Source organism: Corvus moneduloides, chromosome 3 (assembly GCF_009650955.1).
Source record: "Corvus moneduloides isolate bCorMon1 chromosome 3, bCorMon1.pri, whole genome shotgun sequence".
Taxonomy (NCBI): Eukaryota; Metazoa; Chordata; class Aves; order Passeriformes; family Corvidae; genus Corvus; species Corvus moneduloides.
Genome location: NC_045478.1, coordinates 98,719,300 through 98,744,639, shown reverse-complemented (window position 1 = coordinate 98,744,639; position 25,340 = coordinate 98,719,300). Strand labels below are relative to the sequence as shown.

At 46.1% G+C, this 25,340-nt stretch overlaps 1 protein-coding gene across 5 annotated transcripts; it reads left to right on the top strand.

The window, feature by feature from the left end:
* The first annotated feature begins 3,058 nt into the window (after positions 1 to 3,058).
* Positions 3,059 to 25,116, top strand: RD3 (retinal degeneration 3, GUCY2D regulator). Of its 5 annotated transcripts, XM_032102928.1 has the most exons (4): positions 3,127 to 3,142; positions 3,670 to 3,813; positions 13,553 to 13,865; positions 21,044 to 25,116. In XM_032102928.1, exons 3-4 carry the CDS (start codon positions 13,570 to 13,572, stop codon positions 21,339 to 21,341), a joined length of 594 nt encoding a protein of 197 aa, XP_031958819.1. In that variant the 5' UTR covers positions 3,127 to 3,142; positions 3,670 to 3,813; positions 13,553 to 13,569; the 3' UTR covers positions 21,342 to 25,116. The 5 variants fall into 5 exon arrangements, with proteins under 5 accessions (XP_031958822.1, XP_031958819.1, XP_031958821.1 ...); XM_032102931.1 differs by lacking the exon at positions 3,670 to 3,813 and having other exon boundaries at positions 3,059 to 3,142; XM_032102930.1 differs by lacking the exons at positions 3,127 to 3,142; positions 3,670 to 3,813 and adding an exon at positions 3,229 to 3,491.
* Positions 25,117 to 25,340: the final 224 nt, after the last annotated feature.

The following is a 25,340-nucleotide window of genomic DNA, read 5'->3' as shown; positions in this document are numbered from 1 at the left end:
ACACTCACTGCATGGGGGCTAGGGATGCTCAGAAGTACACAAGGAGCAGTGCAGACCCAGCCTCCCTTTGCTGACTACAGCCTGTCAGAAGGAAGCAGCAGTGGAAGCTGGCTGCACTGAGTGGGCAGTGCAAGCAGCAGAGAAAAAACATTTGTAGGTTTTTATTTCCTAGTGCCACTGAGGTTAAAGCTATAGTGCTCCTGGTAGGCACCTCATTCCATCTTCCTACAGTGATGCAGAAGTTTTCTATTGCTTTCCTAGAGTCCTTTGAAATGTTTACCTAGGGGCTCATCCACAAGAAATATTTGGCCATGACACAATCTTTTCTCTGAAGTCACTGCTTTTGCCTGATTTTCTGTCCTTAAATTTCTTCCGTTGCTCTAGTTAATATTAATTTTAAGCAAGCTTTTGCTGCTCCTGGCATTGTAACACCTTGTGATCCTCTTTTCTATGGCTTCAGGATTCTAGGTTTTAATGAACCATAGAGGGAATGAGAGCAAAAATCCAGCATCAGAGCCTACTCAGATGCAGTAGGGGGCCTGCCACTCAGGAGCTTGTAGAAGCTGACAGTAGAAGGGCTGTAGTCACAGCTCTCCCTGTAGTAACTCTATGGTTAGTTTATACAAAAGTCCTGGACAAAGTACAGCCCACTCTGAATAGTCCTAACTTTTCCTGAGGAAGATCTGTATACCATGCCCATCATCCAGCTGTGCTCTGGAATGCCATATCCAAGCATCTGTCCTTTACTGACCCAGGACACTCTTTTCTGAGCTGATTGTTTTAACCTCCTGGGCCAGTGGTCCCTGACAGTGCACCTCCAGCAGCTGAGGTATCAAACCCAAGCATTTTAGCCTTTCTGGGCTGAGCCAACAACCCAACAACCCAGCCATAGCATGTGGAGGGAGAAAGGGGACATGAGATATGGGGAGAAATGAGATATGTGCTAGAAAAGACATGGCAACGTTGCTAGTTATTCTTAAGTGAGCCTCAGCCTTGCAAAGCCTGGGCACTGCTGCTGGAGACTGAATGAACTTTCTCCTGGTTTTGCTCATGGTGCACTTCTGTGTGGGTGGGCTGACAGGATTTAAAGTAAATAGCAGGATGATCTGTCCAGTGAATGAAAAACTGTTTTGCTGAGGGAAAACAAGCACTAAAAAAAAAAAAGGCAAATAGCTCTGAAAGTGGCACTTTCCTAAGCAAGGTTGTAAGTCTATACAACTCTACCATATTATATTTTCTTTTTGTCAGTGATTGGGTGAGATTATTTGCTTGTGGTTTGACCCATGCAGAAGACAGCAGCAATATGATTGTTACTGGTTGGAGAAGTCCACCCTCAGCGCCAGTGTCAGAGGTCCATGACTTTGACACCAAAATATGAAGGCTCTGCAGGCACCATCTGCAGTGTTAGCAGTGTGCTCAGGTGGGAAATAGCAGGCCCACGTGGACTACACTACACACTCTTCAAATGCACTACAAATTGCAATGTGGTGAAACTTGATTGTCATGGCATGTCCTGGGAAATGTACCACTGAATAAATCTTCCCTCCATCCCTGCTACCAAGCAACTGATGATCTGAGTGCTGACTGATCTGGTAAGTCATGTCAGTACAACAGTAAAAGAATCCTTGGTTTCAACTGCTAAATAAGGTATGGGAGAGATGAATGATTTTTCAGTTGTGAGGCTTATATATCTGCAAAAAACGTTCCCAAAGATACTCCCTAGTCACCAGTGCTTCTGGTTCATGGCAAGAACTTCCAGGAATTCATTGCATTGAAAATATAACCTGGTGGAAAATATACCTGAAAACTAAGCATTTTCAAGGGGGTTTTGTTCTGCATTAGTCAGAGCTGTTGAGTTTTGAAATAGGTTTTAATGTATGAAAATATAATGGTCTTTACTGGTGTAAAATGACTTTTTACTTAAACTCAGCAATTCCACTTAGAGCAGAGCATACCCAGAAATGCTACAAACTGGGCTGGCATTGAAGCTCAGGACAGATGAGTAGTCCTCCACAGATAATTAAAGCAGAAAAATGCTTCTAATCTCTTTGTTAGTCCAGCTGTGTTTTTTGATCTAACAATAAACGAAACTTTAAAGCCCCCCAGCCTCATACATTTTAATTTAGAATGCACTGGGCATCCTTTAATCTGTAAATTTTTAGCTGGGCTGTTTTGGTTTATGTGTGTGCTGCACACACATCCATGGTCTGAAACACCACTGTCCCCTGGCTGTGTGAGTGCTGCATAAACACCGAGATGTCACAACTTGGGCCATAATTTATGAAAGACTTTCAGTGGGGACATGATTGACTTCACACACATGCTTAGGTTGCACGTGTCCTTGAGTGTTCTCACCTGTCCACGTGCTCCCCTTCCCCAAGGCTGTAGCTCTGCAACCCCCTGGCACAGCCTGGCTCTCCTTGAATTTGGTGGGGGTTTGGCCAATGATACTGGGGATGGTTTTGTGCGTTTTTGCACTGTGGGAAGAGGCTGGGTGAGGAACTGCGGGCTCACAGAGGACATTCTGGCCGTGCATGACTGGGACCATCTAGTTCAGCCCCCCTGCAATGAGCAGGGACATCTTCAGGTAGGTCAGGCTGCTCAAAGCACTGTCCAACCTGCCCTTGAATGTTTTCAGGGATGGGACATCCACCTCCTCACTGGACAACCTGGGCCAGTGTTTCACCTCCCTAATTGTAAAAACCTTCCTCCTCTTCTCCTCCCCCATGCCCTTTCAGCTCCCGTGCCGACCCTTCATCCTCCTTCACCCGTCCAAACCCAGCGAAACCCCTGTGGCTTCTGTGGCTGAAGACTGTTCTGTTCTGTTCCCAAAGGACTTGGCGAGGAATGAATGAATAGATCCAGTTTCTGCGCCGTTGTTTGTCGGTGCAAATTCAATCTACAGCAGCGAGTCCCCGCGGGGGCCTGACGCCGTGCCGGTACCGGTGCCGGTGGGATGCCCGGGCGGAGCTCACGCCCCTGGACCGAACGGGCTTCCCGTGGTCACCATGGGAACGGCGGCGCGGGCGGGGCGCGGGGGGCGGCGGCTGCGGAGCGGCGGCTCCGCTCAACTTCGGCGGAGCGGCGGCGGCGAGAGGCGCTGCCCCGGCTGGGCGCCGGCGGGACGGGAGCGGGCACCGCGGTGAGGAGGAGGAGGAGGAGGAGGAGGAGCTGGGGACCCTGCCGGCGGCGGCGGCGGCGGGCGGGCTGCCCGGCGGGGCGGAGGTGGTGTCCAGCGGAGGGGACCGCTGACTTCGCGGCGAAGAGCCCGGGGCTGGGGTGTCCCCGCTCCCCATCGCCCGGCCCGAGCGGCTCCCGGCAGGGCGCGGGGTGCGGCCGCCTCCGCCGGGACAGCGCCGGGACAGCCCCGAGCACCGAGCCGGGGGGGGCACGGCCGGGGGGGACGGGAGCGAACCCCGCCGTGCCGCCTTCAGAAAGCCCCAGTGCCCTCAAGTACCTGCATTTTCTTCAAAGGGCCGGCTCAGCTGCAGGTTAGAAAACCCCACAAAGTTTTCGTGTTTTGGAGGGACTTTTAAACAGGTGCCGAAATCTGTCTGAGCCGAGAGGTGCCGGCTCTTTGCCGGGAGGCCGTGTCTGTGGAGGTACTGGCCCAAGTCCTAATCGCTCCAAAGCACTGCCGTAAACCCAGCTGTTATGTCTCGTCACCAGGGCTAATCCGTACCCCAGTGTGGGTTTAAGCCTGCTGTGCCAGTTTAGAGGGCTTAACTTCAAGCCACGTCCTCCTCCTGGTACCCTCTCGGCTCGCCCTGGGTCCGTCTGTCCGCACAAGCAGCGGGAGCGCTGGTGCCAAAGGTGAGGCGGGATGGGTGGGCAGGGAAGCGAAGGGAAGGGGACCGGGACACTCTGACAGCTCTCCCAGGCTGGGCTCGGGAACGGCTGCCTGGATCATGGATAAGCGCTGGGTTACTGGTTACGTAAGGACAGGCAGTCGAGGAGGAAAGCATGGTTTATGCTGCCTTATGCTTATGCCACTTAAAAAATCTCTCTGGTTAGACACCTGCCCTACTAAGTGTCTCTGCAGCACGGAAGTCCAGTGTTTATTAACCCCGGTGAGGTACCAGTAAGGTCAGTCAGACAACTTTGGAGTTATGGCAGTGTGACTAAGGATAGAGCACACTGTACATCTCCTAATGCTGATACATTAATTAAAACCTGTGTCAGGACAGCGCTGTTCGCTGCTCACAGTGACTGCTCTCTCCATGCCCGCAGGTGGGACACGCAGCTACTGCAGGGTGGAAAGCATGAGCTTTCCCAGAGCTCTGCCAGGTGCTGCCAATGCTGTGTGTGATCTCGGCAGAGACAGGCTTAAGTTTTCAAACTGTGAATTTAGCGTTCTTCCTTTGGCTGCTAATTTCAAAACAAAGTGTGTTTTTAAATAGCTCCTGTGACAATGATCAAACTTTAACTCTGGTCCTAGTATTCTGCAGTACAGAGAAAACTCTCGCTATAGGAGTAGTTCTGCAGTGAGTCGAGGCAGAGTGAGACTTCGGGGATCTTCGGTCAATATTTTTTCTGGTAGATACTGTAACTAAGGCTCAGTCCTGAACAGAAATGTACAGGTGTCTGTTGAAATACATTCTCACCTTACGATGCAATGAGTTACTCCTGCTTTCACAGAAGAATCAGTCCTCAGCCTGGAAGGAGAATGCACATCTCACCTGCCCATTTTCACAGCACTTAGTCTGGTCTTTGCCACAATATATGAATAAAAAAATTTCATCCCCTGATGACAAGTGGAACATGCCTTTGAGCCAGAGTTTCAATCTCTTTATATAATTCTATAGATATGAGTATCTGCAGTGGACGACAGTATTAGAAACTCCAATCTGTGACATTGCTGCCCCTTTAATAACACTGTGTAGTTATTAGTAGAATAGAGAAGGATGAGCTGGGGATCTCTCAAGAGTTTTAATTCTGAAATCATTTTGTATTGGAGCCTTCCATCAGATGCTCTTACAGCTTTATTGCAGAATACTTTTTTCTGGTGGTTTGAATAATTTTAATAACAGAAAAGCTATGGGTCTGTGCTACCTTCTGAACTCTCATTTACACAGCTGAATGAATGGTGAAGAATACTTTACATCCCTCTGTCCTGATTAGAAACCTGGCTTTGTAGTCTACAGAGATCAAAGCAAGATATAGAACTGAAGGTGTGTTTGATCCACTGTGGCAAGATCTGAGCAATATATAGGACTTTTAATAACAAGTCAGGCAAACAGAGCCATTCAGTGTGCTTTAACATCCTATCTTCTGTAGGTTTAAGTAACGGCTTAGTGTAAGTTGTATGACAGTGCTTTTATGGTTGCTACTAGAAACATTATTTCAAGCATGAGTGAGAATTTGGCGTGAAAATACTCCTGTTTTTTCAACAAAGGGAACTCATTTGCTTTGGTAAGTAGATAAACTGTAAAATACCGCTCTGCTCCATGAGCAGACTTGAGTAGAACCCACCCTTTTGCTTCTGCAGATAACACAAAGATTGTCTTCTGTAGAGAGTCCCAGGCATTAGGAGAGCTCCAAGTTATTGGACCCTTCCTTCACTCTTTCTTTAAGATCTGCAGACCGGATTTTCTTCTGGAGTTAATCAACAGAAGTCTGATTTATTTCAACGAGGCAAATCTGTTTTACACTAGTGCAGCTTTGCTGTAGATCATGAAGCCGCACCTGTTAGATCAGCTACCTTTTCTCACCGCGTTCACTGAAGGCTTGAGTGACTCCCAAGCCTCCGTGGCAATGGCAGCAGACAAAGAGCCGGTCCATTTCTGTACCGCTGACAGTGCATGCCAGGCCTGCTGGAGAGCAGCGATCACGGAGATGGGGCTGCATGCTGAACAGCAGCACGGCTCTCACACGTTTTTGGGAGCGCTTGTCAGGCGGGGGCAGGGCCGGGCAGCAGCGGGAGCTGCCAGCCCGGGGCAGGCGGGTCGGAGCGTGAGCACAGCCCTGCCGGGGACAGACGGGCACTGCCTGGCAGGCAAGGGCCTGCTGGGTGCCACCGTGCCCTGTTACAGCTGGCTCCCTCCTGGACACTGCTGTGAGGGGCTTTTGGCTGTCCTTAAACACCCGCAACCACGAAGACTTGACAATAAGGTTGCATTTAAAGCATTCGCTTCATCCCCTGCGCTTCTGTTATTCAAAGCTCCTTGCTACTTGTAACAGGGTCATGTACCTGGACACATTTTAACCACTGTGATTTTCAATTTTTTTAGTCCAGAAATAGCTTGTGTCCATCACAACAGGGGAATCGGTGTGCTTATAAAGCAAAACACAGATTCTCTGTTGTGGTCTATAAGCAGACCTCTGAATGTCCTCCAAAGTTCTCTCTCTTTATTCTGCAGGTCAGAATGAAGAATGCTGCTGTGTTAATATCATGGTATTTGCATTGTTTTTAAATTTCTCGATTGAAAAGCTCTACCTACTGCTTTTTCAGCATTAATTGCCTCGTAGCATCTCAGGCTGAGGTTATAATAATTTCCACTGAGATTACAATCACATGGCAAGTATCTGTAAACACCTTGGCCTTCCATGTTACTGAACAAGAAAGGAGATTCCAGACAGATAGGAATTAGGGTTCTTTGGGTCCTGGTAAGGTAAAATTCTCTCTATGGAGAGAATAATGGCAAGTAACACTAAAAAAAAAAAAAAAAAAATCATAGAATATCCTGAGTTGGAAGGGACCCACAAGGATCATTGAAGTCTAGCTCCTGTACCTGCACAGGACATCCCCAGGAGTCACACCATGTGCCTGAGAGCGTTGTCCAAACGTTCCCTGAGCTCTGTCAGGCTGCCTGGTGCTGTGACCACCTCCCTGGGGAGCCTGTTCCAGCGCCCAGACCACCTTCTGGGTGAAAAACCTTTCTTTAATATCCAGCCTAAACCCGCCCTGACACAGCTTCAGGCCACTGCCTTGGGTCCTGTCACTGGGCACCACAGGGAAGAGGTCACTGCCTGCCCCTCTGCTTCTCCTTGCGAGGAAGGTGTAGACTGCAGTGAGGTCTCCTCTCAGTTTCCTCTTCTCCAGGCTGAACAAACCAGAAAGTGGTGGAGAACAGGGAACAGGGATTCTTTTACAAAGCTATGGTAGACTATATAAATAAAATTGAGAAGGTGTTGGCAGCAGTTTCTTAATTAGAACTTGCTAAGATTCTTTGGAACAAAATTAAAATATCTTCATCACAAGAGAAATAGATTTTGAGGTTCATCTTTGATGCTGTTGCTACTTAATGCTACTTCATGCAGATAGAGCCAGCAGCATAGCCACGACCACAATTTCTGCCTGAGCAGCTGGTTAAGCATTGCATCAGTTAGCACAGAATTCAGAGATGGGTGTAGCCAAACCAATTTTAATCTACCTGTGAGTTCCAGTCCAGACAGATACTAGATACCCTTTGCTATCTGAAGGACACTGGACTTTCCTGGACAACATAATCCAAACTTTACTAAAGAGGTAAATAATTTAAAATGATGTTCAATATGTTCTGCACTTTCACATTATCTCTTTTCCCTGTGAATATGTGTCTCTTAAAAAGTATAGTTATGGGGACAACTGGCAGATTTGAGCCACTTATTTTAGAAATAAATTTCCTTGTTTGTGACCTTGTGATCTGGCATGTGTGGAAAAAGGCTAAGTGGGTATCTTGCATGAGCAAATTCTGCTCTCTGACTGTAGCTGTGAGGAACTACCACCCACAAGAAGGCAGGGAAGGCATTTCCCAGCTGCTCAGCCCAGTTTGTTGGTATGCTTTGCATGATGGTGGATTTCCTGGAAATCTATCTACAGCTGAGTGACAACCCTTCTGTTGACATCACTGGATTATGGATTAGGCTCCTATCACCTAACCCCTTTAAAGCTTCTCCTTCTGCTCCTACACAATTACCACACCCCTAAGGCTCTCGAGAGTCCCACAGGATTGTCAGCAGCACTCCTGGACTGCAAAGGCAAAGGCAAATCACAGGAGACTTGTCAAACCTAGGACATACCTTTATGGAGTCCTATTCTACTCTCATTTTTTTCAAAATGCACATTTCCCCCTCTCTGCATACTTCTCTCCCCTCCTGGAGGGCATTACAAGATGAGAACCAGCAGAAAGATCAATGGAAAGGAATTTTTTATTCTCAGAAGTTCATAAACAGGCCCTGCTGATTGACTCATGGTTTACCAGAAAGCAGCCCTGCTGTAACAAGTCTTAGCAAGTGGTGATCCAGCCTGCAAGAGCCTGGAGGAGACTGTGGCTGTCAGGTTGTATAAACAGCCTCCAGTTGGCCAAAGACCAGCCAGAGAGCAGGCCAAGGAAACATACTCCCTTTGCTGGTGAAAGAGCCAGGAAGGGCTGGAATCCTGTTTGAAGAAGGTGAAAAAACAGATAAGGCACATGAAGGTTGATATTTCTGATGATTTTTTGGTGCACTCTTTGGAGCAAGAAAGGGAAATTACTTGGGCAAACATGGAAGAAGGTAAAAACATGGAAGATGAGGTGAGATTGTTCAGAACATGCCCTGAGAAAAGAATGGAGAAAGCTGTAAAGTACATGAGGAGAAAAATGCAGGAATTGCTGACAGTGTAGAGAACAAAAATGAGTTCTGAAGAAAGGCAGAATAACAGGAAACATTTACATGAAAAACTCTCAGATGGACTTACTAGCAATTGCTAAAATTTGAAGCAACCCCTCAGAGAGAGTGTGTGTGTGTGAGAGAGAGAGAGAGAGAGAAGGAAAGGTATTCCAGACTTTAGCATAGCTGAGGTAAATGTGTGCTTAAAACTCTGTGAGGTTTTATGTGGTCAGACTTGCAACCAACAGTGTGAGGGGAAGGCTTGTCTTCTAGACAAAGGTCTAGGGCCAATGATACCAAAGTCTTGAAACCCAGATCTGTTTCCAGAGTGGAACTTCCATAAACCCCTCGGAAATTTTGCTTGAATAACACCAGAGTAGTTCATCAACTGGATTGTGTCAGCTCCCAGGACAGCCTCTTACAAGGAATTAGAAAATGGACAAATTGTGCAACAGAAATGTGTATTCAGCTGGGACAATGTCTCTTCTTAAAAATCATTTTAATGTGAATGCTTGCGAAGTGTAAATTTGTCCTTTGCCCTAATAAGAAGGTCAGGCTGTAACTTTTGCCTTTCTTTAGTTGTCCACATCTTGCCAATAGTCCTTTTGAGTTTTTCCACATGGAAAAGCTATTTTGAGTCAGTTAATGATTAGCCTGCCTGTGAACTTTAAATTAAAACCAGCAGCCACAATTAATGGAGCCCACAGTATCTTCTGCAGGCTGCAAAGAGCAGTAGTGGCAAGAGTGGTGGCTTGTTGAGCCTGCTAAATAGAGATGGCCAATTGCCAGCTCTCAAAAGGAGGAGATGATGGATGAGAGATGGGGAAGGAAACAATCTCATACAAACAAGGCTCCCTTAGGAACAGCCAGCACAAGCTGCCAGTGTGCCTGAAACGCTTGCATGGGATTTTCCTTCATTTGAAAACAGGCTATTTCAGCTGCAGGTGAGGTGCTTGCCTTCCTTTATAGGCTTCACTGTGGAAGCAGATTTTTTTATGGCAGTCAAGTGGAAGTCCCATTTGGGGTCAGCAGTATCCACGTTCCCATACCAAAAGCAAATCTGCCTGTTACCAGAGCTTTCTGAAAGCTCTGGGACTGGGCAAGCCTCAGGTTTAGCAGGCATTGGTATCAGCAGACAAGGTATCCAAAATATTCTTCTGTTTATTCTCTGTAATACTAGGGCTAGTGCAATGGTTCTTGTGCAGAATGCCTTGCTTTGAGGGAGATCTGTGGAACTAAAAACCATAATGGCAGTAAGAACAGCCCAGGATCATGCAAAACCCAAGTCTCCTTGTTTGCTTTCCCAGTGTGACTACTAAATTCCCTTCTTGCTCCTCTTCTAATGAAACAGCTGGTGAGCTAGGAATAGCTGGAAGGGTATTCCTCAGCTCCACAATTGAAATGCTTTATACTGATTTACCCCGATGCCACTGAAGTCATCAGAGTTAAATCAATGTGAGACCAGGTCATAGCCAGAATTAAAATACAGGAGGGCATGTTCACCTTCATCAGATAAAGGCACAAATGGAAATAATAATGATACTTTGTTTGGTCAGGTACCTGGAACAGCTTACAAAAATTACTGTCATCACAGAAGCTGAAAAGAAATAGGAGACTTTATTTACAACAGCTCGTGGTGTGTTATGCTCCTCACTTTTGTTACACAAGGGGTGATCAGACCAAGGAAAAGGTCTTCATCCTTAATAATGTGTAACAGTGAGTGGAAGCCACCATGTAGCAAGAGCCAGGTACACGTTGGAGTGGCAGGATCACGGACTTGAAGCTGTCAGCACATCAGTTCCAGCCTGAGTTTGTTCCTGTGTCTGGGACGAGTTAGCCAGCGGCAGATGCCGGAGCTGTGCGTGGTGGTGTGGGAGCTGTTAGCTGGAGTCACCCTGGCGATAACCACAAATGGAAGGACTGGCTGCTCCTCCTCCTCCAGAGCACAGAGATGAGACAGGAGCAGGATTACTTGCAGCAGCTGCTGACTGCGAGTGCTGTCACAAGGATGATCACAGCTGATGCTCAAGGGCACCAGCAGTCACTCCAGCGATCTCTCCTTACAAGCACCGTAAGCCAGCCAAGGTGTGCCTGTTTATACAGTCTCGGGAGAGTACCTGCGGCCTGACACTCAGAGGTAGCTGCATCTGTGACCTGTGGAAGTTTTCAGCCCTTTTATGTCTGCCTTCTGAAGAAACTGGTATTGCTTGCTCGGAGAGGTAGGATACAGGACTAGAGAAACTAGTCCTTTGATGGAGTTTGGAAAACGTCCTGATTCTAGAAAAGCCTAAGCATTAGAGCCTGAAATAATTTCAAACATGGGACACTGTACAGATTATCCAGGTTTTTGGAGCATTTTCCTTTAATGGTGTGGTGTATTTACATAGTATGAACATTTTTGAAAGAGAACAGGCTACTTTATGACAAGTGAATGATGCATGGAAGCATCTTTTCCTCGCAGTCATGGCAGAATCCTATTGATCATTTCTCGTCTAGGGAGTCTGGGAGCTCATGGCTCTCAGCTCTAGTGGGAGTACTGTGTAGTTATGAACTTTTGGTGATTTTTATTTTCACTAAAGGCCCTAGACCCCAATGTGGAAGCTTAAATCAAAAGCATATTTTTCTCCATTTTGTGTCTGTCTGTGTCCCAATAGTGAGGATTTGCTCAGGCCCTGCAGAATCAGACTCTTTAATCCCTTGCCCTCATGTTAACTTTTGACGCCATGTCCTGATTGGGCTGCTGCCAGGAGCAGCCTTTCTGTAATCCCAGCTGCAATCATTATTTGTGCCACCACTTCTCCCCAGGGGCTGATGGAAGGGAGCAACAAGGCACGTAAGTGCACTGTGTGAAGAAACAGATGCTGTTTTGCTCCTGTTCAGCTCCCTAGTGCCTGTTTTGGATTCCATTGTGTTTAAATACAAGTACAATAGGTAATAACTTTGTTCCATGCATTGTCCTCCTGAAGGGACAATATGAACGGATTGGCTGGGTGGGGAGTTAATTCCATCTTTTTCTGAGCCAACTGATGTGATTTGTTCTGTCTTCTCAGTGCTGGGTAACTCCCCAGCAGGAGAAACATCTCACCTAGAAGTAACAACAGTTTAAACCTAGGTGTGCTTCTGCTTCCCTCTCAGAGCAGCCGCAGCTCCCTTGGCATTGGTGGTGGTGCTGAAGGAGTGCTCCTGCAGCAAAGTTCATGGTCAGACTTCAGCTTCTAAAAGGTGCTGTAGCCTCTGCAGTAGCAGCACGTTTGCGAAATAATGGTTAAAGCTCTGCCTGGCCTCGTGGCTCATGCTCCTGTGAGTGCTGCCCAGACAGGGGCGAGCTCTGCTGCTGATGTTACAGCGGCAGCAAACCTACCCAGGTGTATTTGGTTTGTGTGGCAAGGTTTTGGTAGTGATGGGGGGCTACAGCAGTGGCTCCTGTGAGAAGCTGCCAGAAGCTCCCCCCATGTCCGCCAAAGGCAATGCCAGATGGCCCCAACATGGACCCACAGCTGGACAAGGCTGAGCCCATCAGTCCAGGTGGTAGCACCTCTGGGATAACAGATTTAAGAAGGGGCAAAGAAACAGAGCAACAGCATCTGTGAGACAGGAGTGAGAATATGGGAAAGCAACAGCTCTAAATACCCCAAGGTCAGGGCAGAAGGAGGGGGAGGAGGTGCTCCAGGCACTGGAGCAGAGATCTCCCTGCAGCCCATGGTGAAGGCTGTGGTGAGGCAGCTGTGTTCCTGCAGCCCATGGAGGTTCAGAGGCGTGAAGAGATCCACCTGCAGCCCATGCGGGATCCCATGCCAGAGCAGCTGGATGCCCAAAAGAGGCTGTGCCTCCACAGTAGGAAGCCAATGTCAGAGCTGGCTCCTGGTAGGACCTGTGGCCTCATGGAGAGAGAAGCCCATGCTGGAGCCAGTTTGCTGGCAGGACTTGTGACACCACGGGGAACCCCCTCTGGAGCAGCCTGTTCCTGAAGGACTGCGTCCCTTGTGAGAGACCCAGGCTGGAGCAGCTCATGAAGAACTGCAGCCCATGGAAGGACTCACACTGGAGAAATTCATGGAGGGGTATCTCCCGTGGGAGGGACCCCACGCTGAAGCAGAGGAAGGATGTGAGGAGTCCTCCCCTTGAGGAGGAAAGAGTGCAGAGACAACATGTGAGGAACTGACCACAACCCCCATTCCCAAACCCCCTGTGCTGCCAGGTGGGAGGAGGTAGAGAATTTGGAAGTAAAGCAGAGCCCAGGAAGAAGAAAGGAGTGGGGGGAAGGTGTTTTAAGATTTGGTTTTATTTCTCATTATCGAACTGTGATTTGATTAGTAATAAACTGATATACCCAAGTCGAGTCTGTTTTGCCCCTGACAGTAATTGCTGAGTAATCTCTCTCTGTCTTTATCTCAAACCATGAGCCTTTCAAAACATTTTCTCTCTCCTGTCCTACTGGGGAAGAGTGATATAGCAGCTTTGGTGGGCACCAGCTTCAATCCACCGCACCAGGTCACTTACCCTGCCTCCTCCCTAAGGATCTCCTGGCTAGAATGTAGCTCCCAGCAGTCGTTTGACTCCGTGCACTGTGGTTTTTACAGGTAGGGTTGCTGCAAGGTTGTGCCCTCCAATGAGGGTTCAGCCCTGCGAGCCCGAGCCCTGTGTGTGGGCAGGAGAATGCTTCCCCAGCCTAGCCTGGAGGGAGCAAGGTATCCTTGTAACCTGACTTAAGGTGTGAGGACTGTGACTCATTTTAATTACATGGTGAGTGGAAGTTAAGGGAGATAGTGCCTCTTCACCCTTTGTCTCGCCCTCTGAGCAAGTTGGCTGCTATGAGTGAGATTTCTCAAGGTGCCCAGCACCAATTATTTCTAAGTGGTTATCCAGTAGCAATTTTAACAACAGACTGGAGGGGTGTGGGGGGACGAATGATCTCAGCTGAGGTGTATTGATGATGCCATTGTTCTTTTTCTCTCCCTCTCTACCCTCAACCTGCTCCCAGAGAAGACACACAGCATTATGTCATTGGCATCCTGGTTCAGGTGGAATGAGCCCCCAAACCGCATTTCCCAGAGGAACCCCACAGAAATGGTGGTTGAAACGCTCATGATGGAGCTGAGCTGGCAGATCAAGCATGCAGAGAAGCAGCAGCGAGAGCGGGAGAACGAATACCGCAAGATGAAGACGGGGGTGGACTACGGCTGGCTGGTCAGCTACCCAAAGCAGAGCTATGACATCAGCCCTGGAGAACGGCTGCAGCTGGAGGATATGTGCACCAAAATACATCCTTCCTACTGTGGGCCTGTCATACTCAGGTACGGTAAAAGATGGGATGGTACAGACCTTTCCTTTCCCCCTTTCCTCTTTTAGATGTGAGGGGACAGAGGGAGAGCTGCTAGGACCAAGAGAACCAAAACTTGGCATCCTGTATTGTAAGTCAGGTTGGGATAGTGTCTTTGTGAAAGAGGGAAATCTCATGTTTTAAGTCAGTTTAACACGACATCATTTCCTTCAAGAAATTACTAAATGCCATTTCCCTCTGACATTGGCTTGAGTGCTTTTATGCTCCCAAGTAGCCAGAGCAGCTTTACCTCGCCTGATGAACAGTTACCATCTCAGTATTGTGATGGCTTTTTTTTGCTTCAGACTTTAGAATCTTAGAGAAACTGAGGTTTAAAGGGACCTCTAGAGGTATGTACTTCCACCTCCTACTTTGAGTAGGGCCACCTTCAAAATTAGATCAGGTTGCTTAGGGCCTTGTCCTGTCCATTGTTGAATATCTCTGAGAGTGGAGATTCCACAGACTCTGAACAACCTCCTTTGGTGTTTCCCCCCTCACACTGGAGCCCTCATTCCTCGATTTAAACTTGAAGACAGTCCTTGCAGGAGATATGCAAGAGGGCCCTCAGCCCTCACTGCATATGCTGGCACCTGTTTTCCCTTGAACAAATGAATCTACGACTCCTGAACTGCAACTGTAAAAGGGTTGGAAACAGCTGGTCCTCTCTTTTACAGTGGATGTAGCCAAGAAACAATGCCAAAATTACCTCTCTAGCCCCCATCTTCCCTGGGACTGAGCCTTGGAAGCAACCTGGCACAGAGCCTTGGCTCTTGGAAAGGTTGCCATGGTGGCAGATGTAGAGATTTGGGATCATTCAGTGACCAAGACCTCTCCAGTGAAAATTTGCTGGGAACAGCACCTGCCTTGTATTTGCATAACTCCAAGCTATGTTGTAAACAAGCTACTTCAAACCCTTGGGATTCAGAGCGATCTTTACCATCCCCAGGGCCACTGAGCAAGGCCTGTCTAGCAAACAGGTTATTTCCATGACAGCAGGCTTTGGTTGCTGGAGCTGGGAGGCCCCGAGGTTCATCCTCTTCAGGAAAGTAAAGCTGAGCCATATACAACTTGCTTGCTGCTTTTTTTTTTTTTTTTTTTTTTTTTTTTTGGAATTGAGACAGATCATGCAAGATGTGTGATTTCAGTACAGCTTGTAATGGTTGTTCACTGTTGTTCAGGATTCAGCATACTGCCAGCAGTAGATAAATGTACTCAGCAACGTTGGTGGACTCTGTGTGGGCATGATTGAAAAAGGCTGAAACCATCCTCTTAAAACTCCTCTTACAAATTGCTGTTGTAGGGTGCTGTCATAAATTGTATTACACTATGATTCAAGAAGTGGCGTGTTTTACAGAGCTTGCATGGTTAGCAGGGCCACACTAAAAAAAAAAGAGGATTTCATAACCTTGTTGGTTCAATTCTGTGATTGAGGAGGGACTATCACAGCCACAAAAATGGTGGAACTGGATTGGGTCAAAGGTCTGGCTGATCTGATGTTGGTCTGTATGTGACAGAGTGGCCAGTGGCACCAGGGTAAGGAGAAGAGCAAAGGACAAGGAAGCAAATCCAACAGTAGGGGCAACTACACCACCTCAAATATAGCATCCAACTTACTGTGCCTTGTAACTGGGAGACTCTTGGAGCCACAAGTGGACCTTCTGTCCATAATTGGCTGATGTGGCTTTTCCTTTCAGTTGTTTAGGTCGTGGAGGCTTCTCTTGTTTTGAACACATGTAAATTTTTAACATTTTGGCACCCTGTGGCAGAGTTTCACTCCTGAACTTAACAACTCTGTCATAAAAACCCGTGTTTTGCTTGTCTTAAACTAATATGTCCTAGTTTTATTCAATAACCCTTTCATTTTGTGTTGGAAATGTTAAGAGTTGACCTCTCTTCTTTTCTACCTTCTAACTGAGAGCTTTGTGATTCCATGGAATTTTCATTGCTGACGAGGAAACAAAGAAAAAGAATGGGGCTTGCCATGTTAGGAGGTAAAAACACACAGGAGGAAGAAAGAAAGAGCATGCAATTTAACTGAAAGCCAAAATTGGATAAATTCTCTTCTTGGAAAGTGAGATAAGATGGAGATTTTAGTAACTACCCTGAAATTCCTCAAGATGAGTATAACAGGAATGCAACGAAACCTCCACATTTCCAGTGAAGTACTTTAGTAACAAGATCAAGATCATTGCAGCGCTGATGTTTCTTCTCGAGTACTCTGTGACTTCCTAATATGTAGCAGCTTTTAGAAAAATCTTCCACCAAAAAAAAAGCTTGCATTGGGAAATTCAAATGCAGAGCATGTACCATACCAAAGTCCTTGGTTCTGACTGAAATAGTAAGCTTGATCCTCTCCCTTCCATTTTAGGCATTTGAACAGCTGAGGTCCTTTCTGAAGTCCTTTTTGCACTCAACAAGCATGTAATTCTTAAATAACACAAGTAGCAGGCATCTTGCAAGACTGCAGAGTTTGTTTTGTTTGTGTCATGCAAGGTCTCCTTCTCTGTGAGACTCTGAGTTCAGAGTCAAAGCCAGAACAAAACATTTTTATATGAGTTGTCAGAGATGTCACTTCATTCTCTAAAGGTCTAAATGATTATCCAAATTGTCCTTTTCTGTGGCTACAGGCTCATCTACTGAGAGGCAAAGTTTCTCTAAATTTGTTTCTTTAGGTGTGGAGGAGGCTGGAAAAGAGCACTTCACAGATGAAAGGGGTTTTTTTTCAGATCCAGATTGCCTATTTTGTATTTTGGGTCAATAGAAACTTCTCTTTGAGTCTCTTGGAATTCTGGAAGGATTCAAGTACACTGCAAATAGCTCAGATATCTGGAGACGCTGATTCACCTCATGCAAATAAAGCTATTGCACTCAGGAGTAACTTAACTTTAGGTTACTGGGTTAGAGATGGCTGACTATTTAAAATTAAATCCTGGAGCCAGCTGAAGGAAATGACAGTGATTTTGGTGAGGCCTGTAGTACCTAACTGCCATGGTTAAACTGAACAAGCAGAATAGTAGGTTGCCAATAAAAAATGCTAGATTTTTTCCATCTTTACTCAGAGCTTTAGTCCTAGTCAGAGCTAGTTAAAGTCTCTTTAATTTCTTTCAGTTTCAGCAAAAGCGAAACAGTTGGTTTCTATCCTCCTCTGCCCAGAGGGAAACCAAAAAACCCCTAGTATGGAAATGTAAACCTGAATTTTGGTGATCTGAATTGTTATCAAGATCACAGGTTAATGACTGTAATTTTCTAAGGATTGCATATAGCTGAAGTGGCCTTGCTACTTAGCTTGAATGTAAGACAAATTACTAAAATCAGAAATGGATTTATTTACAATTACAAGCTTAAGTTTGAGGTGGTGTGACCTGAATGTTGCAATTAGTGTGAATGCTGTAACTCTCTGGGAGTCAAGGAGCCTTCTCTAGCAAAGCTGTTCATAGCTTTACCCTACAAGCAGAATTACTGCTTAAAATATAGATTCAGGAGTCAGCAGCTAATTATTAGCACTAAGCAACCCCATGTTTTCCCTGAATGACTAAATCTACTTAGAGCTCCCTGTTCAGACGGGCACTCAGGAATACCCTGAACTACAAGCACATTGTTTAAGTCCAAGGACTTCCATTGGATTTACCAGGTCTTTAAAGTTCAGGCTGTGCTTAGGGAACCTACTGTACAGGGGACCTACAGAATAACACAGGCAGGTGACAGCGCCTTAAAAAGCAATGCCAGCATGAGCCAAGCATGGCCGGATTCTTAAAATCTAACAGGCCTATAAAGCAATGGGAGGGTCACAATTTAAAGGACAAATTTGTTTGAAATGTGATTAAAACACTGCCTGGACTGGGGAATGTGCTCATCCCTGTGTGTGCCCATGCATCCTCCCCAGGCTTCTGTGCTGGTTCAAGGTGAGCTTTGTTGGCAGTCACGTCTCAGACTGCGTGACTTGCACGATGTGTTCCAGGATAGCTACCACAGTTGCACAGCTTGAGCCACGAGTAAGATAGATAGGTTTGCTTTTATGATGAGTAAGGAAACCCTGTTGAGGCGTTTCTAGACATGGTTGTGCAGTTGCCTAGTTTGAAACTATCCCGTGCAAAAGCGTCAGGGTGTTAACCTGTGCTAGAAGGTGAGCCTTGTGCAATTTTGTGTTCTTAACTCCACCGAGCAGCTTGGTGTGGAGTTTGTTTCCCAAGATAAAAACCCGTATTCCTTGATTCCAGTGGTTTTCTGTTTTTATATACTGGATGTTCTGTGCAGAGAGCAGACTGCCAGATCATCCAGCACATCAACTGGTGTTCACTGATATCTGAGGAAGATGGCTTTGGTTACGTGTAGGTGGCTGCAGCAAAAACATTGTCTTTTTCTGATACACAGATTGGTTTAGCTGGATCTCAGCCCAGATAACCTGTCCATCTTTTGTGTTGAGAAATATTTGTGGTGTGCACACCTTTTGGACTTCCTACGTGAGCTGTCCCTTACACAAACGTGCTGGTACTGAAGTTAGGTGGGCACTAATAAAGGGGTGAAGTTAGTTCATCCTGCGAGGGGAGAGAAAAGCGTCCCCTTTCCCTTCTCCATCAGAATGAGGGTGGCTTTTCATTGTGTGACTGGCACAGTTTTTTGGATCGCTTTCCCTTTGTTTCTTAGACCTGCTCAAATCCATATAAAGTAGTTTTGCTGTTGATCCTGAAAAGTTAGAGGTAAGTCTTAACAGCAGAGTTCACAAAACTAAGCTAAGAAGAGAGCAGGCAGATAGCTGTGAAGGTGGAAAGTTACCTTGATTTCAGAAAACTATTTCAGCTGGATTGGTTGGCAGCATTATCAACAACACAGGGTATTAGCATTAGAGCTCTCTGCTCAGGGGGTATATTTGCTGTCATATCATCCATTTCCCCTCTTGTTCCCAGAGCCAGGCACTGGCCCAGTAATAGCCTGGTACGTGCTGCTGCCTGCTCTGGAGCCACAACCCAGCAGTATGACACACAACCTCTGAAAGTGGAGGCAGTGATGCGGCCTTTTGGGTGCACAGTTGCCAATACAAAAGAGGAGGATGTACTGATATACATAAATATATATAATATGACAGTGCTTCTCTTTAAAACACACACAGAGATAAAATAACGGAACGACTCATTTTAGTTCACCTCTGCAAAAAGAAATCCTTTGAAGCTGCTTTCCCTTCCCTTCCCTGTTATGAAGACTTGGGTTTCTATGGACTCACCTGTCTATGCTTCAAATAGGATCAAGGGAAAAATTCATTTATTGTGAAAACTGTATTTTGGGCTCTTTGATAAGGCGACAGAAGTGCCTCCTCAGAAGGCAGAAAGGAAGTTTGCAATCTGCAGCAAATCCCTGTTCCTGCTGTTGTCTGCTAACCCTCAGCAAGAGATAGTCTCTTGCTATTCCAGGCTCTGCACAATTCAGTTCAGCATCACTGTGTCAGTAAATACCAGCACGAACTACAACACCTCAGAGGCTTTTTGCACCCAAACGTTCAAAGTTTAGATGTTTTTGGTGAGGGGGTGGAGGAGGGAGATTAAGAATTAATCCAAAGCAACTGAAACAGTTAAGGAACATTTTGGTGACTTTGGAAGGTTTTGTATCAAGCTGCTCTGGCTTGACACTGGGAGGGACTGGTGCTTCTGCTGACAGCGAGTTCCCTGTTGCTGACAGCAAGCAACACCTGTGACTCCACAACTGTACACATAGCTGCCAGTACTTGCTGGGAGAGAAACACCTGGGATACAGCAGGATGTCAAGATGTGTGTCCAATTTCAGGCCTCCATAGTCAGAGTCAAAATATATACATATACAAAAAGTCTTTCTGGTTTCTCTTTGGTTTCCTTTCTGTCCTTATAATCTTGGGTATCCTTTGGCACACTATTAAGTAATGCAATTCCATATGTGTTAAACTCCTTCTTATATTCCTAGGGCTTATCAAAAACCAAAGAGACAATATCTTATTCTATCAGCTTCTGCTGTATTAGGCTTATTTAAATACAGTCCTACCGTTGTCCATCCTTGTTAAATTCTGTTGGAGAAAAATACCAAAATGCTTACCTTCTACATTTTAGCTTCCCTGAACTACAAATACCTGGATTTTAGTGAAGTACTAGTTTAACTCCGTGTCTGCTTGCAAGTATAATTTTCATGTTAAGAACTTTATTAGAAGAGTAGCCATATTACTATCTGTCACAAATACATACTATTATAGAACAGTCAGAATATCTACGTGACCAGTGTGTGAGCCTTGAAAGTGGATCCCACACTCTCCAGGATGGGGACAATTCACCCAGCAAGGTGTCAGGATGACATGTTCTCTTCATTGTCCAGCCAGTGGCCCATTCTGGTTTCAAGAAAATTATTCTGCCCTGCATCTTGTCTTCCTCACTTGCAAAATAAACACTGGTGATTCTTCACTTCCTTGGTGTATTAAGATAGCTTAAAAAATGTCAACAAACTCCATTTTGAGCTCTCTGCTGAGAAGGCATTGAAATAATTCAGAGATACAGCATCGTGCTGCCAACCAAGATGTTTTCAGCTGAGCCAGTCCATTACCTTACAGAAATCCATAGGAAGATGAAACACCACTTCACTGAAAGTGACTGGATTTTCCTTTGTCTAGAGGCTATTGGGTAATGCTATGGGGAACAAGAACTGGAAACAGGTAGTCTAGTGGGGCTTTTCCTGGTCTACCCTGAGCTTCTGGTAAGCTGCAGTTCAGGGACTGTCTTGAGCAAGGATGTGCATTTGGACAATCATGTTTAATCAGCAGTGATGGGGACATTTTCCACAAACTTGTCCAATAATTTTGTTTCTTAAGCTATTGATAGCACTGAGTTCTGGTTTAACAGGTGTTGTGTGAAAAGAGCACTTCCTTCTGTTTCAAACTTGCCTTCTAGCTTTGTTTGGTTCTCCCTATTATTTCTTGCGCTTATAAGAAACAGTGATTCATTGCTTCCTTACATTCCCTGGCTTGCTTGTGATTTTAGAGACTTTGGACATATTTTCATGGCCCCTCCTTGTTGTTGTTCCCTTCAGTCCAGGGAGTCCCATTTAGCAGGAAAGTGCAAGTTCCAAGCCTAGCAGAGTGATTTGGCAGCAATCTGCAATTTGATGTTTTTAATCAAAGCTGTGCCTTGACTGTGCTTCCAGGTTCCGGCAAGTCGTTGCTGAGTACGAACCAGAAGCGCAGGAAGTATCCCAGCTCTTCCGCTCCGTCCTGCAGGAAGCTGCTGAGAAGATCAAAGAGGAGGAAGAGGCCAAGAAGCTTGCAAGGCAATGGAACACAAAGAACAGAACCAGCCTCTCCTTAACAACATTTAAATCTCGGTCCAGGATTTCCCCATTCATCAGTGACATCAAGACCATCTCTGAGGATGTGGAACGGGGCACCCAGCCCAACAGGAGGGTTTGGAGCATGCCAGAATTTCGGAACACCAAGGATTTCTGACTCTATACTGAATAAGGTTTTTAGACACTGATCTTTCAAAATCCCAGTTAACCCTTTTTTAACTCTTCTGTTTCTTCCCTTTTCCATCTCTCTCTTCCTGCCTGTCTCTGTCTTGGAAGCTGTGTCCATAGTAACCGCTGCTGATGCCTGCAGTCTGTGACGCCATTTATTACCAAACATGGTGGCCTTCCCTTTAACTCAGTAGCTATTCAGTAACCTTAAGGGCAAGGCTCACTTACTATCTCATTTTTATTACTGCTTTCTTGTGGAAAATGAATTAGTTTTGCTATGTCTGTCTTCTCCCTTTCCCCTCCAGCCTGGATGTAGTTATCTATAAAAACTTTTGGCTCTAGCTACTGAGACCTGCTGGCTGGACCAATCTTGCTGAAAGCAAGACAGCCACTTAAATGAGTGAGGCTTGCAGGATCAGGCTTGTGAGTTAAAGCTGGTATCTGATTTGGAACTGAACTTCCTTTCCCAACTAATAGCCTTCCTCAGTGCTACGACAAACTTCACAGGTAACCTCAGCACTGCTCTTGATCCGCTTTTTTGCTGACAGTTCACAATCCAACCTGAGTAGAAACAGACCCAAGCTTTTTGAGATTAAAGACCAATCATGTTCCACAACAACCAGTTTATGCATGTTCAGGTTTCCTGGGTATTTTCTCTTTTGTGCAGGCAGAACCCCCTGAACCTTGCACCTGCAGAGTAGATAGAAATTTATCAACCTGCTGTGTAGATACACAGGTGGATACCCCAGTGCTGTGTCAAGTGCTGTTCTGGGGCCTCAGTGCTCCGTGTTGCTGAGGTAGGTGCTCCACCCCATACCCCAGAAATAAATCAGTGGGCTGAAATTAATGTTTATGGCCAAGTCTGAAAGAGTGCTGAAGTAGAGTATCCATGTAAAGGGAAGGGTGAAGGCACTCAGCATTCATCTCCAGGACTCTCTCTACAGTGGCAACAGCTGAGATCATCTGAACTTTTTGCTGCTCTGAGTGACTGAAGGGCTCTGGCAAATGAGGGCTCTGTGAGACCTTGGAGAGACAGGAAAATGACACTAAGGAAAAGCTACTAAGGCCCTACCTCAGCATCTGTAGGGAGAGCTCTCACCAGCAAAGGGAACAGTAGGGCACGCTGTGAAAGTCAAGTGTCCTGTAGAGAACCCAAGCGCTAGGATGCTTTGTGGTGACCAATGGAAGATAGGGAACGAAGAGGGGGATTTGCCTGTATGACTGGCTTTTGGGGAATCATCTCAGTGGGGTATAGCCTCCTGGAGGACCCTGTGGCTTTGTTGTTCTTTTGTCCGTTTCCAGCTATTTTTCCCTGGGGATCTTTGCAACAGCATGTGGGTTCTACAGCCAAGATTAAAACCCTTTGAAGCTGTGCCAGCTCTGGGAAGAATTCCAGTACATGAAATCTATCCTAGACTAGAAATGTGCAGTTTCTTCCAGAGATTGAGGAAGGCAGCATTAAAAAAAGATCAAGATCAAACCCCCTAAGACCTCTCTGAGACTGTGGGATTCTGGCTCTTCCTCTCTCCCCTCTGGGCTACGTAAGATTGAAGACAAGGCTTTCTAACTAGCACCAGGCTGCAGTTTCTATCCCTTGGTAAACATTGCTGCCAGCAACCCTCCTAGGGACAGAAAGCAGCTCACTTTTAACCAAAAAGTCAGGGCTTCCAAATACAGCATCCAGTTTGGGACAGGCTATTTCAACTGTAGGTCCATGAGGGAGAGTTTAAAGCCTTCTGACAATCAGCTTAGTGTTTTTCAGCCATATGTCCTTGTGAAGTAATGTGATTGCATATATGAAGTAAAAACAAAGGCTTGGCATACTCAGCATAGCCTTAGCTGCCTAGAAGATGTAGGACCTCTAGCAAGGGATCACCACAATTTGCAGAAAAAATTCTTGTTTGGAAAAGAGTCAGCCATATTTTTTTTATTTTTTTATTTGCAAGCCACTGTATGGTACTGAAGGCTGAGACGAGTTCATGAATTTCATGCTGCAGCTCTGTATTCATTTTATTTGCACTTATGTTCTGTTTGACACCTTCAGTATTGACTGTGTCGATGCGATGTTTGATGGACTGCTGGGAGACATGGGACATTCTGACACACTGCCACAAAGCTCTTTGTTACAGTACAGTGTCAGTAGTGTCAGCTCACTCTTTCTTAAGGAGAATCAGCAGTAAGTAACTTCTCTTCAGCAATGCAGAAAGCCAAAGAAATCACTGAAGAGCGTTCACATTATCACAGCAGCCTGTGATTGTGCTGTGTCCTTCATTAACAACTTCCAGCTGGCAGACACCATTCTCGTGCATCAGCCAGCAAAGGAGACAGATCTGACCTTTGGTCAAAGCCCTGCATGTCATGGAGGCCAGGCTGTGGCAGTGCTGGTGACAGCTGTTTTGCCTCAACTTACCTATCATTTCTAATTCCACAATAAAAAGTAATCCAAACTCTTAAACAGTATCACTCTCCCTCCACCATTTCTGCAGGTTACACTGGGCTCACAGCAGGATCGGATGATAGAGGGATATTCAGATACCAAGCTATGAGAGTCCTATTCTTACTCCATGCTATCTACTCTTACAGGAGTAGAAGTAGTACCATGTTTGCCTGTAGCCAGCTGCTTGGAGACTGACTGCGAGCTCCTGCATTGTGCGTGCAGCAGCAGGTACTGAAGCAGTGCTGGGAGGTGATCAGGATGCATGACTGCTGCACTGCTTGTGGTGCTCATTTTTCTTAGAAATGCTGTAGACTGAACCTTAAATGATCTTTGGTCACAGCATGCAGCAACAACTACCCACTCATGTTTGCCTTGTCCTAATTCCACATTTGCTGTGGCTAAATTAGCGTCAGTTCAAATGAGGAGCATGAAACTCCTGACTGTCCCCACCTACTGTGCTATGGTCCGTGGCACTGGGCAGACACAGCAGGCAAACCAGATTGCTTCTGGCTAAAGCCAACCCAAATGATCCACTGCAAGTGGCTCAAAGACCACAAATCTGGACTAAGGGTGGTCTGAAGTAAACTCTCATGAAACCTGTGTAATATGAAGATCAGGTCCTCACAGGCAACTGTCTGACTCTACAGCTCTGCTCCTCCTGGGCTGCACTACTTGCTGGTATAGAAAAACAAACAAAAAACCCCTTTTCTACATGGTCTTGATGAGACTCTCTGATCTGTTTTTAGCACCTGTTGAGACCTAGTCCTGTGTCTTAATTCTTTAAGGAGAATAAAACATTTACTAGCAGCACATCATCGCTAACAAACAGAAGCGAACCGAACAAGAATCATTCTAAATCCTCAAACACTCTCTCAGAACTGAGCAAGGATTTTGGTACCAGCTCAGAGCATCGCTGTTGCCCTATTGCTGACAGTGCTGTGCTGTCCAAAGGACATTGTCACACCCAGGAAAAAGCAGTCCTACACTTGCTACACCTCCTAATAAGCAATGGCAGCAGCTCAGCTGCACTGCTCAGCTTCCAGGGGTTAGCACTCCTTAGAAGCACTACTCACCTGAGGGAGGCTGTGCAGCCCTGCTCCTGTGGCTTCTAGAGATGAGCCCGGCCACAAGCTGTGTCAGCCAGAAAGGATGTGCAGGCAGGAGCTGAGGTTCCTCACCCACATCAGCATAGAGTTCAGGCAGCTGTCATGCCATGGGGAATTGGAGTAACCTCTGAGGGAAATACCTGTCTGCTGACACTGCACTGTTTATACATTTCATCACGGAACCTTGGAGAATTAAAGCAAAGCTGTGGAATATAAACCAATTTATTTGTACTTGTTGTCTTTAATTAAAGATCTCCTGAAATATAATCTTTCCATATCTAGCCAAACACAACAGCTGTTCCACTGCCCTACTGCGTATGTATCAAAGAAGGAAGGCAAGAATGGTAAAGGCACTTGATCTAAACAAAAACATCCTCTCTCTACAGGCTACAAATGCAACTGCCCACCTTCTGTCTTGCTACCTCTACCATCAGATCTCAAGATA

Excerpts from the sequence above, each read along its gene's own strand:
- RD3 (XM_032102931.1), top strand. The coding sequence starts at position 13,570 with ATGTCATTGGCATCCTGGTTCAGGTGGAATGAGCCCCCAAACCGCATT. Across the intron at positions 13,866-21,043 it reads TGTGGGCCTGTCATACTCAG|GTTCCGGCAAGTCGTTGCTG; the intron begins GTACGGTAAAAG and ends CTGTGCTTCCAG.